The sequence below is a fragment of the Photinus pyralis genome, unplaced genomic scaffold (genome assembly GCF_008802855.1).
Source record: "Photinus pyralis isolate 1611_PpyrPB1 unplaced genomic scaffold, Ppyr1.3 Ppyr1.4_LG1, whole genome shotgun sequence".
NCBI lineage: Eukaryota > Metazoa > Arthropoda > Insecta > Coleoptera > Lampyridae > Photinus > Photinus pyralis.
In genome coordinates this window covers 68,534,207-68,551,072 of record NW_022170249.1, presented here as the reverse complement: position 1 = coordinate 68,551,072, position 16,866 = coordinate 68,534,207, and the positions used below count along the sequence as shown (strand labels likewise).

Below are 16,866 nucleotides of genomic sequence, written 5' to 3'. Positions count from 1 at the left end.
GTGTTCCCCATACAAAATTGCTGTGGAAGAAAAAGAGAATGAAAAGAACGCTAAGGAGGAAACGAAAAGGATGAAAGCTGCCGTAAAAGAGCAAGGGGGACAAAATATATCTAAAGCTAAAGGAAGAGGAGAAAAGGGAAGTAAGTCAAAGAGGTAAAGGCCCAAGACAAAGATTGAAAGAAAGAACAGAAAAAGCAGGCGTTAATTGAAGCATCTCAAACAGAGAAGACCACGCAGCCTACGACGAATACTAGATACAGTGCTCGAGCTGCTAAGGGTGGACTCACGAAGCCTGTGCTGACATTCCAGAATGTTCAGATGCATACATATGTGATCGGTGCTATATGTTTTAAAACTTTGCGATGATAGGGTTTCGAAGTGAAAGTCTGTCCGGTACTAGGTGCCACTTTCTAAGACAGCGTTGATTTTCGCTATACATAATTTAATTTATGTTTTTGAATTGTTGTTATGTAGAAGTTGCCTCTTTGTTAATTTAGTTTTGTTTTAAAGTTTGTTTGCTTACCTAATTCATAAATAAAAATATATTTTTCAATTAGTCTTTTTTAATTGTTACTAAAAACCTTAGGTGTCCGCCACTAGGGACCTTACCCCTACAGGTTGGAAGGAGAAGCAAGGAATTTCTACGAAACAGAATTTGAACATAGTGCCAGCCAGGTGACATGGTGACTCTTCAAAGAAAAGGTCATCCCAAAATGTTTACCTAAACGAGTTCTAGAAGAATCAGCACTACAGTTATCAGAGGAGTAACGAACCAGTGACAGAATATGTGACATGGTTAAAATTATTAGCGAAACAAATTCCGGAAGGAAACACATGGCTTGGGCGCAAGAAGATGAAAGACCGGGAGTGATCAAGAAGACCAAAGACATCGTCATGAATCAATTTCAAATAGCACTTCGGCGTGGGTAAAAAAGGTCTGTACCAGCTAGATTAGTGGGAGAGGTAGGAGTGGCTATCGAAAAGGCGGACGAGATAGCTAAACAAGAAGAAATGGTGTCACTAATAGAATATGTACGGTAAGCTTTAAGGATAGGAAATGGTGCTCTTTCTGTAAATGGGTAACTATAAATGTGATAGACTAAGAAGATTGACCGAAAGGAGGTTTACGGATTGGCAAGACCGGAAGCATCACAAGTGGCGTACATCAATAGACTTTTAAGACAAAATAGATGATACTTTTCTTGCAAATGTAGCCTTTGTCATTAATTAGTACCCTCACTCACAGAAGTAATGATTCTCTTGATAATTCCCCATCTCATCAGTTGCCAATCCCAGAATGAATGTCTGGTACCTACTTGAATCAGTATGGAACTTTTGTATTGGAAGACGTTACTTACCTTCCTCTCATGCCCCAGATTTTTGCATTTATCAAGGCGGAGGAGACAATCTTAATTAAACGCACAGTCAAGATATTTTAGAAATTATATTCAAAAGACACGATAAAGTACAACAAGAATGGTTTCCAAAGATTACTCTAAGTTACAATAATATTCTTATTTCACTCACAGAGTTTACAAAGAAATGATGCACATGTAAACCCGGTGATTTTCAAACACGAATTGATTTATATAATTTTTGTCATCGTTCTGGTTGAAGCATATGATATCACATTTATTAATTTAATTTAACGGTTTTAAACTTGTGTATATACAAAGTGTACAATTCTCGTGCTACGACCTCATTCATTTATCACACTTCCATTCACAATAGCCCTTAAATATAATATATTTGTTCTATTTACATAGGATCTTTCTTTAACATTATTAAATAATACGCAAAAATAGACTAGAAGGAAATACAATCGTTTGTAACGATAGAGCTTGTTCTGTACATTAAAAGTGGATAGGTAAAATAGAAGTGACATCTCTCCAAAGAATTTACAAATTCTGATATTTTTAGATATGATGTTGTTAACTAATTTTGTTAAACTCAACTTTTCCCAAATGAGTTTTAAGGATATGGTAAAATATTTTACAAGATATGCCTTATAGTACGTTGTCTGTATCCGTAAAAATTGATTTATTTCATTTTTATTTACATAGCTAGAATTATTCATTATTTATTGTCCATTTTTTTTAGAAAACATTATACGAAGTACAATCTAAATGCCTTTCAGGAAGTTATTTATTCGGTATTTCTACTATCTAATCTAAACACAACTTTCTTGTTGACAACCCATCAGCGGCGTTCTAACTGTGACAACTTCTCTATGATATAAACTAGGTTTGGCTGTAGGAAACAGAGTCGAAACAGGTGATATAATAGGTGAAGTGATTGACGTCTTAACTGGTGCCGGAGGTGGTCGCCTACTATGATCTATTTGTGCATATATTGTAGGTTCATCTCTTCGCTGCAAACTTCCATATTGATTAACGCCATTCTTGATAGGTTCCAACGAATTGGGACGTGTGATTGACAGTTCGGCGTAGGTTACTTCATTCGATACCTGCACGTACAAGATAGTATTTATAATATGCTAGAAATGCAAGCAAAATCTATGCGTAAGGTTAATTTCAGGCTACTAGGCGTGTTTGTCATGCTTTAAAACAGGAAAGTGCTGAAAGTGGCGAGAAAACGCGTCTAATTTATGTTAACGCGTCAGTAAATAATTGTACGAGTATATAATTAAGTTGCGCAATTTCAATTGTCCATAAAGCAAAAGGGAAATATATTTTCCGGCCGCTGTTATTGTTGGAACGTTATTAGTTGTTACGCGCTGATTATTTTACCCCCGTACAGTTTCGCTTCGACCCTTGTTAAAGCAGATACGCTCGTCCATTCCATCTAAGCGGGAAACAAGCATAAATAAAAGTATATAACAGCACTTTTGAGAAATACACTTACTTCAACTACTAAAATACGTCTTTGTACGGCGTATAGCGACCCTACAAAAGCAAAACATTTCTATAATAAAACACGATGCGAGAAAACTAGAATGTATGTTGTGCAAAATCGTTTAAAGATTAAATAAAACTAGAACATGTAAATTAGTCAACGTGGGGTGTGACGTAATGAAATAAGCCAGCCACCAACTCGAACAACAATAAACTACACGAATATATTAAATGCAGGAATTGGATCAATTATTATGCTAACTTACTGGCTGCGGAGCATACGCCCGATCCCTGGTTATGTAAGCTTCAGTCAAGGGTGTAATATGTTGACCTGAACCTTCATACTCTGCGGATATCACTGAATTATTTAACCCTGGCGTTTGTGCGGCTGACCCCAATTGGTAGTCGGAATCTGACAAAAAAAGGCTCATCGTGAAATAAATGAAGCGCTTACATATAAATTAGTAATGAGAATAAGTACCTTTGTTAGCGGGCACTACGTCGGGATTTTTATCGTCCTTTTCGAAGAGGTCTTCTGACTCCGATCGTAATGGCAGAGTAACTTTCTCTTTTACGGGTAGAAATCCTGGTCTGAGAATATGAGATCCTTCCCCTTGAGATGAGCGGATTTTAACAACTCCTAAGATTACCACCGATACGAGTAGTAAAGCAGTCACGATCCCTATCAAGATACCCAGCATTGGTGCAATTTCAATTTGATCGCTTGTTCCCAAGGATAAGACTGTAAATACATTATGAGAATGGAACAAATTGCATGTAATCCATAAAAGCAAAAAGGCGCGAGAGTTACCTGTTTGTTTTTCCGCCACTTTTAGCGTAAATCCCTCCAATAGAACAGACTCGCTCCTTCCTTTAGAGTTGGCAGCATAAACAACCATCTTGAGATTTCTTCCGGAGTCCAATCCGCTAACGTTAAATACGGCGAACTTTGCGGAAATATTTCCTAATAGAAACCCGTTCTGTTGATCATACACTTCCAGTAGAAAATATTGGGGTTGTCCGCCGTCAAACCCCTCTATACATTGTACCTCTAACGACTCTGAGGTTTGGTTTAGTATGCTACAATTGAAAGGAGGGTCCGGCTTGCTGGCGGCTAAAATGTGAAACACGCAAGGTTCCTGTTGACGTCCTGCAAGGTTGTTGGCCCAACACATTACGGTGCCGTAATCTAACTCGGTTACCGGGGTGTAGGTTAGGGTGGAGGAGGAGTGATGCGGTCCGGACTGAAAGCGACTCTGCGGGACGTCCACAGTATTTGCCGTATTGTTGAACGACCACTTAAAGCTATCCGGGGGTGGGTAAGATTCAACTTCGCACAGAATGTGTGCGTTTTCGTGTCTTGCGACCCCATAGACCGGCTTTAGGTTGGGTCGACAGACAGGTTTATCTGCAATGTACAAAATGTGTCAATGAACAACTTAAACTATGTGATTATCTAGTGTTACAAATCGCACTAGTTCGCGTATTTGCACATCCGTCACCTACGTAATTCGATATTTAGCATAGTATCTTGAAACAGACACAAATGTAGGTGTTAAATACAAACGTTTGTGAACGTTACTGAACAGGTCCAGAATATAAAATACAGGTGGACAATATGACACATTTAATTTATTTACATTCCCTTCCAATTTAAATTAATTAAGTTAAAATATTATGTGACTAGACGTTATTTATTGTATAATTTTTTACTTTAATAAACCGGGGATAAAGATAATTCATTTGCAAGAAATAGGGGAAAGTTGGATTTTTTCATGAAGCTTCCTTTTGTGGTTCTAAACAACATGCCAAAAGTCCCCGCCGATGCATGCGTCACTGAAGATGTTACGCGAAGTCTAAGGTCAAGAATAACGGTTTTTCGCAAAAATCTTAGGAAGTTGCCCACAAAAAACATATTATTACTTTTTTTCCTAAGAGTAACGGTTTTTGAGAAAACCCGATTCAAACAGTCCTGGCATTTATTTTTCTCATAATACGTGTACTCCTCTTTACACCACCTTTAAGGCAGAGTACAAGATGAGTTATTTCTAAGTGGTATCCCCAATGAGCATAATCCTCGTCTATTTGTGATTGTGAAATATTTATTTATTAAAGAAAAGAAACAATTTTTGTTGGTGTTTTTCCTCTATTAAGCAGTGATCTATTTGATGAACTGTTTGGTCACTTGGAGATATCCAAGTGCCCTTATGAATACCTTTGTGTTGAAAGCGCGTGCTTATAATTCTCATTTCAATTTCCATACAAAACAATACATTTTTTTCCTTTTTCATTACTGTCCTGGTGTTTACTATTATCTCCTGTTACTCTCTACCAATTTTTGCGTTAAAACCGCCTTTGTCATACCTAGGTGTACTTCAAAATATTACTTCTAATTGCTCATAGTACTGGTCTTTTAGTTCTTCATCTTTCTCTTCTGTCGGCATGCACATTAATGGTTATCTGTCGCGATTTTGCTCTGATGCAGCATAATCTGCCCGATATCAATCCAACATTTACATCTTGGAGACCATAAAAGACGCCTTGAGTTTTATTATTTGTTGTTAAGCGAAGGAAGAGACTTGAAATTTTATTATTCAGTTATTATTTGAAAGACAAAATATTTGTTTCATATGTATGACGGTAGGCACTCCCACAGATGATCGTTTACATAAGAGACGCGTTAGCAAATATGCTAGATGATGTGCCCCTAAATGTCGTACGAGATTTATATTATCAACAAGACGGTGCACCTGCCCACAATACGCAAAGAGCAACACAATATTTAAATGATATGTTCCCGAATCAGTTGATTGGTACTAACGCCCCTATTTCATGGCTCGCCAGGTCGCCGGATTTAAACTTTAGATTTTTAATGGCGCTAATTAAAGGATAAATTTGACAGTAATGTGTATGCAGATTTACAGCATGTAAAAACAGTTTAGATTTGATTCATGGGATATTTCGTTTATTTTTAGAAAAGATAGATGTAATTATCTATAAATAAGGATTTCAATCGGAAAAAAAAACTTTTTAGATAAGTTAATTTCACGTAAAATCTGGTCCTGTAGCAAGGTGGTTTGTCGAGTCGATAATTTGATGAGAAATTTCGACTTGTATAGGAGGGAAGTCCGCTTAAATACCAGAGTTAGCGTTTAGAAACGCTCTTTTGACAATTTTGAGGCTGAGTTGCTGTCCTTTGAAAATTTAGAAGGCGCGCGTTTCTACATTAAAGTTGCTGGCAAAGTTTTTTGCATTTAAACAAATTCATTGATCGTCAAAGACAAGTCAGTACGTGATAATCAAGAGTCCAAGATGAAGTTAAAGCTTTAAAGAAATTGTACGTAGCAGTTTGGGATAGCAGTTTTCAGTGAAGTTGTCGTCAACCTTAAACGGACAGCCATTCGATTCATCGATTGTGTATTTGCGTTCAGCCAGTTAAGTTAGATTTAAATCAACGTTTCTGCAACCTGTTTGGCAAAGAATTTAAGAAGAGCAAGTTTAGTGCGTTACGTCGTCTTGGTTAAGGGCGTTGTTTCTTTTCGCAATTTTCGAATTTTTATTCGGATTTGTAACCGAAAACTTAGCAATCTAAGATTTTGTTTAATTTGTAGTCGAACCCATATGCGGGGTTTGTTTATTCGGACGCTGTTGTAGTCCAATTTTGTTAAGTAGGATTTTGTGTTTACTTTCATTCGTGGTGGGGCGTTTATTCAATCCCTTTAACGATTCAGATAGATGTCTCATGCTTCATTATGATTAATTTTGTTGATCTGTGCCCAAAGTTCACGTGCGAAACAGATTTGATATCTGGGATCGATCATCAACAAAGAGACAACTTCCGTAACTCTTTAGGTGTATTCTGTCCTGTAATTTTTATGCGGTCATTGTTGAATTATGGTTATAATTTTGAATATCTGGCATTATTTTTGTATGGGTGAGAAACCGTTATTTAATTTTGGAGACAATTTTATTTGATATTGATTAGAGTAAAAACCACTATTTCTTTCGTTAGTTTGATTTCACTGTTATTTCCCTTGTCTCTTGCAAGTTTTATACAGGGAAAGTGAGTATTTAAAAAAGCAATTTTGTAAGGACATTTCGGTTTTTACATTTGAGGCGAGATTCAAAGTCTGAACTTCGACAACACTGACGGACTGGAGACAGAATACCAATTTCTTGTGTGTAGAATGATGGTTGAAGATTTCCAATCAAATAATCACCCCTTTGATATGGGTGTTTAATGCATTTACAAATTTAAAATTAAACTGTTTTTATAAGTTGTTTGTTAAAAAGACAGAACACTCACGTCCATTGAAAATAATTAATTGTTGACATAAAAATAATATTCAAATTTATCTTTCGGTGTATTTTTCTTGAACACTGAGTAAATACTAACTTAATCTGCATACATTTGGATCTCGCATATTAAGCAATAGAACGTACAGCACGGAGCTCAGAAATGACTAGGAAAATAATGTTTATGCTCGTATTACTCGCATTCTAAAACTTTTCTGTGCACTTTTTGCATATTAAAGTAGATTGGATTTTTTTAAGTAACGCTACATAATTTTCAATTTGTGTTTTCTCAAAGAAGTAGAATAAAGAAGTTTGTAGTGGAATATGAATCTCAAATTTTGTTAAATAAAGGAAGGAATAGAAGCTGCGAGTATTGCATCTAAGAAAATTTAAATTTTGTTCAGTCGTTAGAAGCCGGTATTGCTATCGTGATTAGTTCAGGAGTTTTTTTGCATTTCTATTTTGTTTCATTATGAAACCAGCTACAAATTGTAAAGTATTGTGAAAATTTTTTCGCTATATTGATTATTTCCTTCCCACTCCCTAATCGTATGAAATTCAATTCCAGTTAGAAAAGCAAGGGGATTTATAACGAGTTTCAACTTCATAGTGCTTAGGGCACGTTTAATAAAGGAGCAAAGTATGAAGCTCATTCAATGTATACATTTTCACTGACAAATGGAAGGTTAGAGAAAAGTATCCTCTTTCAATGCGGTGTACAGCTTGTCCACTTTTCATTTTTGTAGTCTCTATTTCACTCTAATTTAATTCAATTTGCGAATCCTTCCGTATAGCTGTTCAAATTAATTTCAACATTTAAATGGATTAACTTATTTCTGAGATAATGCACACAAAAAAAACACAGAAGCCACACAAGAAAAATATTTATGATTAGGTAAGTAATTAATTATATAATTAAATTACTTTCGTTGATTTGCCCAACCGACAATCTTCGTACGTGTTGCCAGTGAAAGTTTTTTTTTTCAATTATCGTATGGATAAAAGAAAATGCGCGTTCGGGGTTCGAACCTGGGACGCACACTGGGGATTTTTGTATAGTGCTTTTTTTAATATACAGATGTTAGCCGTATCTAGGATTTTTATTTCCCTTGATATTGTAAGGGTTACCTAGACTTCGTTGCCCGTCCCTAGCCACGTGGAGGCCTCGGTATATTTTTAAATTATTTCTTTTCGTAGTATTATTTTTAATTTCGATTTTTAAATTTTATCACAGAAGATTCCCAAATATTTTCTTATAATTTTATTTTTTAATACATTTTCCTTTATAATTGGCCAATCTATTATTGAATTCATATTTAAATAATTTTTATAATCTTCTCTTTCTATATTATAATTATCACAATCATGAATGTGTTCGCCGTTTTCTTCTCCTTTATCACAATCACATATTGAGTTGTCTGTTTTCCCTATTCTAAAGGAATATGATTTAAATAGACCGTGATTCGTTATAATTTGAATAGTTCCTCTATTTGGGAGTGTCTTTCTTTAATTTTTTCTATATATTGGTACGTTTCTCTGCCTGTTTCTGAATTATCCTATTCTTGTTGCCACATAGCATAAAAATGTTTCTTAATTTTGTTCTTGATTTCTTTAAATGTTAACTTCTCTAAGTCCTCTTCTTCTTCTTCTAAATTTAACTTATTTGCTGTTGCTGGATGCCCATACCCGAATTTTTTCTTTTTTTGAAATGTAATTTATGTTTGAAATAATCACGTTATTTAATACGACGTCTTTCTTACTTATTACATTGTAATTTTGAATTCTTGACAGAATTTTTAAATTTGCTGGCATTATTCCCGAAATAACATTAATTGAATTAGTTGGTGTTGTTTTATATGTCTAGAATATATTACTGAGTATTTCTCTTTGTATACTCAACACTTTCTTTTTCTGTTTATTGTTTAAAATTCTTCCCCATGTTCCCGAAGCATATAAAATTTTTGGTTTAATGGCTCCTTTATAAATTAATAATTTTGTTCGTTTGTTCATTCTCCAATTTTCCTTACTCGCCCAATTGTAAAGTTGATAATTTAGTCTTGCTTTTTCCGAAATGTTTTTAAGATGATCATTTAATTGTAGTCTTTCGCCAAATGTTACACCTAAATATTTAATTAATTTAACCATTTTTATTTGTGAATTGTTAATTTTTATTTTCGGTGGTCTTTTTGTGTCTAATAATAGAAGAATAATAATAGAATCATTCCTGTTTTCTTTTCTGAAATTTCTAATTTATTTTCTTCGCACCAAATTTCTAAATTTCTTAATATTCTTTTTGACGTTTCTTCCAAATTTTCTATTACAATTATCTTATCGTCTGCATAGGCTATTTCATTAATTTCATTTTCAAAACTTGAATTAAATACAATGTTCCACATGGTCGGTCCAAGAACCGAACCTTTTGGGCATCCTTTGCTTACATCTTTATGGAGTTTATGAATTTTATTTTTATAAATTGTTTTTCTATCTATTTTTTTAAATTGTCCAGATGTATGCATTACAATTCAGTTTTTTCAATTCGTACAAAATTGACGGCCACCAAACATTGTCGAATGCCCCTTTGATATCTATAGTTATTCCAAGAATATATTTTTTTGTAGAATATTTAACTTGGTCTATTAATTCTTTTATTGCATCTTCGGTCCCTTTCCCGTTTCTAAAACCAAACTGTGTATTGGAGATTAAGTTGTTTTTTTCTCTAAGATATAATTTAATCTATCGTTGAAGATTTATTCCAACACCTTTCCCAAACAGCAAAGTAACATTATTGGCCTATAATTTTTTGGATCTTCCTCTTTTTCGTTTTTTCTTTTTTATAATTATACATTCGCTTTCCTTCCATGTTCTGGGAAAGTATCCTATATTTACACAAGCATTAAAAATTTTCTTAATCTTTTTCCTAATATGAGGGTAAATTTTTTAAATTATTTCGGAGTTTAAATTGTCGGGTCCGGAAGCTTTTTTATTCTTTTTTCTATTGATGGCATTTGCTATTTCGCTACGAGTTATTTTTTCGATTGTATAATTCTTCGGCATTTCATTCATGGGCGAAGGCCCGGAGAGAATTGGCAGACCTCCAAAAAGACTTATTGAAAAAGGAGTTCGAGGAGAGGGGAAAGGAGAGAAAATATTCTTTTCGAGAAAGAAAAGCTAATCAAATATTTACAAATTGAAAAACTGGAATTAGAAACAAAATATTTAAAGTCCACTGCTATTTAAAACCAAATTAGAATAATTAATGTTGGCAATTAAAATACCGTAAACCAATGACCCCGAGGGAACATCAGTCCGGGACCGTAAATTTGGAAAATAGAGAATTGGCCAACAACCAAGCTTCACTTGTACACAAAATTTATGAAAAATAGTTAATGAAAATTTATTTACATAAGGTTAACCTAACAGATAAATATGGGTTATACTCCATGGAGTTACTAAATTACAAAGGTATACTAGGACGCTGAGGCTAATCAAAGGTGTAATGGTCATCGAAGATCGTTGATAAAATTCTTACGTAATCGTGGATAGGTTGGTATTCGTTTCTTTGATGCGGTGACGGTGTGCACACCTGGTGATTGGACGCGTCAAAATGGAGAGTGCCGTATGGGAGCGACCCTTTACGGCTACGGAGTAGTCAGCAGTTTATCTCCGTGAATCGGTGAACTGGTACCATCAGATAATGCCGAAACGACCTCAAGGATTATTAGCTTGCCTCACTTTTACACAGCTAACACTATTTATCACATTTAAATTTAATAAAGCTTGATTGAAACGTATAACGCGGTACGAGACCTGCGTGGTGATTCTCCGTACAGCGATAATGCCAAATATTTATCAATTGATATTTGTGCATTTTCCTGAATATACAAGGTGTGTCGTAACAAAAACAATGTTATCCGTTGCCTGAACCGTTTTTGCGCTCTCGTCTTTTGCAAAAACCTCTCTGTCATCACTATCACTATTTACAGCCAAATGTCTTAGCAACGCCATATTTCAAAGTCTATATACCGCAAAAATAGTCTTGTATAATTATTATTTATCATTTCAGTACATTCATACAAATAAAATAAAGCAAGGTTTATTAACCTGCCGGCGGGCGCGCCCGCGGCAGATTTTACTTTTACAATGGTACCCACACAATTATTTGTAATTAAGGGTAATGCTGTTAGGTATTCGTTGATCAGTCTCTTCCCCAAAGATATTCAATTTTTCGTGGGAAAATAATGTAATTTCTGGAAATGAAACCCGGTATTTGCTATATTTGTGAGAAGCATACGAATAGAAGAACAAAATGAATTTGTGTAACGTATGGGCATAGTGCCAGGGAAGGTAGGGAGGAGGCAGAAAGTGATCGGCACAGACGAGGAGATCGTAGAGAGGATAGAACAACTGTTCCCAAGGAGAGAGAAGGGCGAAGGGATACCGCACGGTCCAGAGCCGCAAGAGCCAATAGAGGCGATCAGTGAGGAGGAGATTATGGAGGCGGCAAAGAGAATGTCCAGAAAGAAGGCCCCCGGACCGGACGGCTTTCCACCGGAGTTCGTCAAGCTGATAGTAATGATACCAAAAAAGGACACAGGGTCGGTCAGGTCGATCGCATTACTGAGTCACCTCGGGAAACATAAGTGGATCCAGTGTTTCTTGCTCTTCTTCTCAACGGATCATTGCATAGATGTAGAAGAAGCACAAAAAAGGTGGGCCTGTGTAATGGTACTTGTTGGAGGTAAGTCATAAGGAAAACGCCCGTACCATGGAGATACTTTTATAGCCGGGAACTCACCAAGTGCCTTACAAGACGAGCCTCTCTTTGATATCTGGAGTAAGTACCTAACTCTTCGACAAGTGCCATGACTTTGTAATGGTCTGGAGATAACGGTGAAGGTGGTACATTAAAACCTTTCAAATACTGCTCAGGATTGCAGTTTTTTTTTGTTCCCAACTTGCTCCTATATCTCCACCAGAGAGAGCATGAAGTGCCGGTAATACCTTACAGTATCTTGTCCAAGGATTTTAACTAACTTGTGGATAGTGCTGGGTCGTTTTTTGAGTCACTAGACTAGGAGTGAACAAAATCTGGATAAAAACAAGTCTTTTCAAGTGCGGAAAGGGTTTTAGTGGGTAAACCTTACCTACATGGAAGGGAGTCCCACACACACCCCGGCTACAAAGCCATGCGAAGAAGCCTATCAAGGTTTCCCAAACCTCGCTAAAAAAAGATACCCCCCTTGTATATATTGTCTTGCCCCACCACGGAGTTACAAAAATTCAAGCAATACTACCATGTTTAAGTAGTCTTTGATGGTTACGCTAAAGTTTTGGTATGGTTTATTGCCTCTGTTCCGTTTAAATAATCCCAAAAGCACGAGCAAAATCCTCTTCTCAAAGAATGTTGAATTAGAACATGCATATCCTACAGACACCTCGCTGAAAGGTTCTGCATCAGTACGCAGCAGAAATTCATTGAAGAAAGCATGAAGCGACAGTTTCATTCGATAAGCTGAAACAGGTAGGACGTAAATTAATTGCTCGTAAGTTTTAAACTTCTTTCATCAAGATCAGCAATTTAAACAGGAAATTAATTTATCCATTCAACTAATCACAGAGCAAAGTAAAACTTTAGCAGAATGAAACGTTAATTTCATAGACGTACAGTTTGCAGTTATGAAGACTTTAAAAGAATTTGATGATGATTGATTTACCGCTCCGTTCACGTTGAACACGATTGATGTGCCTATTTAAAAACTGTTAGATCATCCGTCAATTGCTTAATAAAGTTAAACGTAAGAGGGCACTCTCACATCAATATGCGAGAAGAAATGAAAATTGATTTTACAATTTTCTCTTGTTTTGCCTAAACATATTAAATTTGTATTAACTTTTTTTTCATGTTTTCTTTTAGGGATTACGTTGTTCATACTGGAAATAAGCTTACATCCAGCATATTACAGTAAATATAAAGGAAGCGTTATACTTTCGAGGAGAAGACGTTTAAATTGAAGCGATAAATACTTGCAACTCGATTAAAGTGTTACATTGATTGATATGGCTCAAACGAGTCGTGGTTAAAGTGTAATCGTCTTTTCACGACCGAGCTTTTCTAGGAAGAATATGTCGGGCTAACGATGTTTATAGTCGAGCGTGATTTATTGTGTTAATTTTTAAATAAAATTGCTATTCAGCGATATGAGAAATTGAGGTCTTTGTTTTTGCAGTTGAATTATTATTCATTGAGAGCGATGTGATAAAAGTGCCCTTTTTTGGTTTCTTAAGCCAATTAAGGTCGATCTTATCTGAGATTTTTTTGTTTTAACGTGCATTATAAAGTGCAGAATATGCTGCATTGTTAACTTCTAATTAACAAGTTAGCATTTTTTTAAATCTTTCTAACGAAATCAATTATTCTGCCGGTGAAACCCGAATAAAATGTAATTAATCCCATAAGTACAAGCGTAAGCACGTTTACGGATATGGATCTGGCTTTTAATGAAATGCATTCAAGAAATGAAGAGACGGAACCGCATTTTACAATAATTTAACGTAGTTTACTGTACGGAAAAATTCTACTTGCCATGTGTCTACGTAGAATCGGTACAGTATAAATCGAAGACGAAGAGTAACTAAGAAACAAAAAACACCGTTGGCGAACTAAACCCCGTCAAGATTCAATCGTTTCCGTTGCAATCCTTTTTCAATGCGCCTTGAATCGTGACTATTTAAGCTTCACCGACTGATCCAGTGTTCACACTTACCGTACTTTAGTAAAAAAGTATACTCATCAAGAGAACGACTAACTATTGTTATAACCATTTTCCCCGTTCAGGTTATATGCAGAAAGCAAGCCACTTGCCCTAAACGATGTGTATGTCCAATAGATCGATTTGACCCGCAGCACTCCCTTCCAATATGGAACCAATATGACGGCCATTTAGGAAAAAAACTGTGACTGACTAAAAAATATATATTTATACTTCAAGGATGGCATGCGGATGTTCGTTTAAGGATAATTTAAGGTCGCCGATTTCAAATCTGCTACAAAAAAATCAAAATTCAAGCAATTTACACTAATTAGTCATTTAAATATTATAAAAATACTTCTTCCAGTTAATATATTTTTTTTTGTTTTAATCTCGATCTAAATCATAAAATAATTGTCGGATAAATAATTAGAATTTTGATTTCGTAAAAAAATACATTTTACTAATAAAAAGTAAAACCAAAAACACCAATAAACCACATTTTTGTGGTTCAACGGTCACAGTTGTTCTACTTTCAGTGATTCCAGTTACATTTTACTAAACGACTGTACTTGTACAGGCAAATACGTAAATTTAAATCTAAAAATATTTGGTTGTATAAGCAACTGATTTTTTATCTTAGATATTTTTGAAAATGAAGAGTATTAAAAGTAAAGTGAATAAGGAAAAAGCGGTTGTGCCAGCTTTTAAGGAATGCATACCTGAACGACAAAATATTCTCTGGAATGTTCGCCTGTTTATGTCAGAAAGATGGAGGTATTCTTGAGTGTCCTGCAAACAATCCCAACCTAGCTATGATGAATAAAGGCTATGAGTCTATAGCAACCAGATTAAATGTACTAAAGGACTACAATTATGTTTTACCTATTAATATTCCGGTTTCGGATTTAGGTGTGGGTGGCGGAATCCAAACAATACTTCAAGAAAACCAAGCCAAATGGCACAATAAATGCGTTTTAAAGTATAGTGAAAAGAACATAGATACAATAATTAAAAATTTAACAAAGAATTGCCCAGGTAATTCTGAAACTGAAGCATCTACCTCAGTATCTCAACTGCATGAGCTGTCACCAAAAGATACTCGCTCCAAGGTTGAAACTCTCAAACCAAAGGAACTCAAGTGTTTCATCTGTAAAAAAAAAGGCACTAGGAAGGAACCTTTTCATATGTCTCAAACAACAGAATTTTATAAAACAATAAAACGGTATGCTGAAATTTTGGGGGACACCAAACTTATTGCACACTTGGTTACTCAAGGTGACCTTATGGCACAAGAAAGCAGGTATCACCGTATATGCTTGTCAAAGCTGTATACTGAGGTTAGAAAAAAAACTACTGAGCAAGATGAAAGTGGTGTAGATGAAGAAATTGTATTTGCGGATCTTTTAATTTACATGCAAAGTGAACTTGACGCTCTTGAGCGTAACTGTGTATTTCGTGTGGGTCATCTGCGAAAAATTTATAAGACAAGATTAACCCAGCTTCTTGGAAGAGAACCGGAGAGCGAGGGGCAGACACAAAGGTTTCGTCAAAAAGTATCCCATTTTTCGGATTTAAAAGAACATAAATCAGGGAAAGAATATATTCTTTTACCTAATGAACTAAATGTCATAAATAACATTAATTATTCCGACCAAGAGGACGACGCTTTAGCAGTTAATAGATTTGTAGCGAAACTAAGAAAAGCTGTGCTTTCATCTGAAATACAAATATATATTTTTTTACTAAGATTTTTTCTTAAACAGCCGCCATATTGGTTCCACATGGTGATGGAAGGGGGTGCTGTGGGCCAAATCGATGTATTGAAAATAAAAATTGACCATGCCAAACGGCATGGCTTTCTGCATTATTCGTCAGATTTTTCTGTGTACCGCTTAGACTATACGGTGTAGGTGTTCCTACGATTACCAACTTTCTGCGAGGAAGTTTAAAAATGGTTGGTTGCTGGTTGAATTCCCTCATGTACCTATTCCAAGGTGAGAGATCTTTTTAATTGGTTCCCGTTTAGAAATGGCGGCGACTTTCCTACCTAGTTACGTTAGCAGATACATTTTATGAAAGCTAATATTTTTTAGCTGCAGAATGCTAAAGAAAATCCTTAAAATACGCGTAACAGAAGAAATTATGTTTCGTGGTTAGCAAATAGATAAAGGTCATATTTACTTATCGTGCCTTCGTAATGCCTTTTATATGCTCTACCTACACCATTTTTGGGTAGTATGGCGAGACCAAACGAGACTAGACGAGACGAGACTTTGACTTGGTCTCGTCTAGAATCGCGGCAACACTAACTGTAGTATGAATTTCAACTTTGACATTAAGCTAGAAGTAATTTTTTTAATGTTTTCAGCAAAAAAAGGTATTTTTGCATTTGCGTTGTGGGCTCTACCTATAGAGCATGTCTTTTGATTTTAAGATTTAAACATATCTATTTTGACAATCAAATATGGTAAAACAGATTAAATTATTATATTTTCTATCTTAAGTTTGTGTTAAGTGTAAATTTGTATATACGCACCTCGAATAAAAGTAAAACTAATACCAAATAAAAAATTAAAAAATATTGAATAATATAGACACATTGTAAAGAAAGTATAATGCTTAAATTGTAAATAAAATGATAACTTTGTAGTGCAGTGTAACATTAAGGTTAATGTTGTTGATTAGAAAGTTTTGAAATAAACGAATGAAAGGACCATGAAATATGTCGCGTATGTCTGAAATAGAATTGTAGTTTCGGCAAATGGTATGTATTGGTGATTTCATAAGGATATTTGTTCTAGGTGTTGGATATGTAAAAGTTAAAGGATTTCGTGATTAATAACTCGGAATGTATTAAAATATAGTTGTGATAGAAGTGTCGGGCAGTCTAAGTGATGATGACGAATCTTGAACAGAAAGACGATGCTGTTAGTAAATCTCCCTTCTTCTAAGGAATTGAAGTC

At 35.2% G+C, this 16,866-nt stretch overlaps 1 protein-coding gene across 1 annotated transcript in view; it reads right to left on the bottom strand.

The window, feature by feature from the left end:
• Positions 1-1,425: 1,425 nt before the first annotated feature.
• Positions 1,426-16,866, bottom strand: part of LOC116166292 (nephrin-like) — a 124,084-nt gene continuing 108,643 nt past the window's right edge. The window contains exons 8-11 of the mRNA XM_031481213.1: positions 3,667-4,263; positions 3,337-3,597; positions 3,122-3,267; positions 1,426-2,467 (exon numbers count right to left, since the gene is read on the bottom strand). Of these exons, the coding sequence (XP_031337073.1) occupies positions 2,171-2,467; positions 3,122-3,267; positions 3,337-3,597; positions 3,667-4,263 (1,301 nt within the window). The 3' untranslated portion in view covers positions 1,426-2,170. The remainder of the gene's footprint in view (positions 2,468-3,121; positions 3,268-3,336; positions 3,598-3,666; positions 4,264-16,866) is intronic.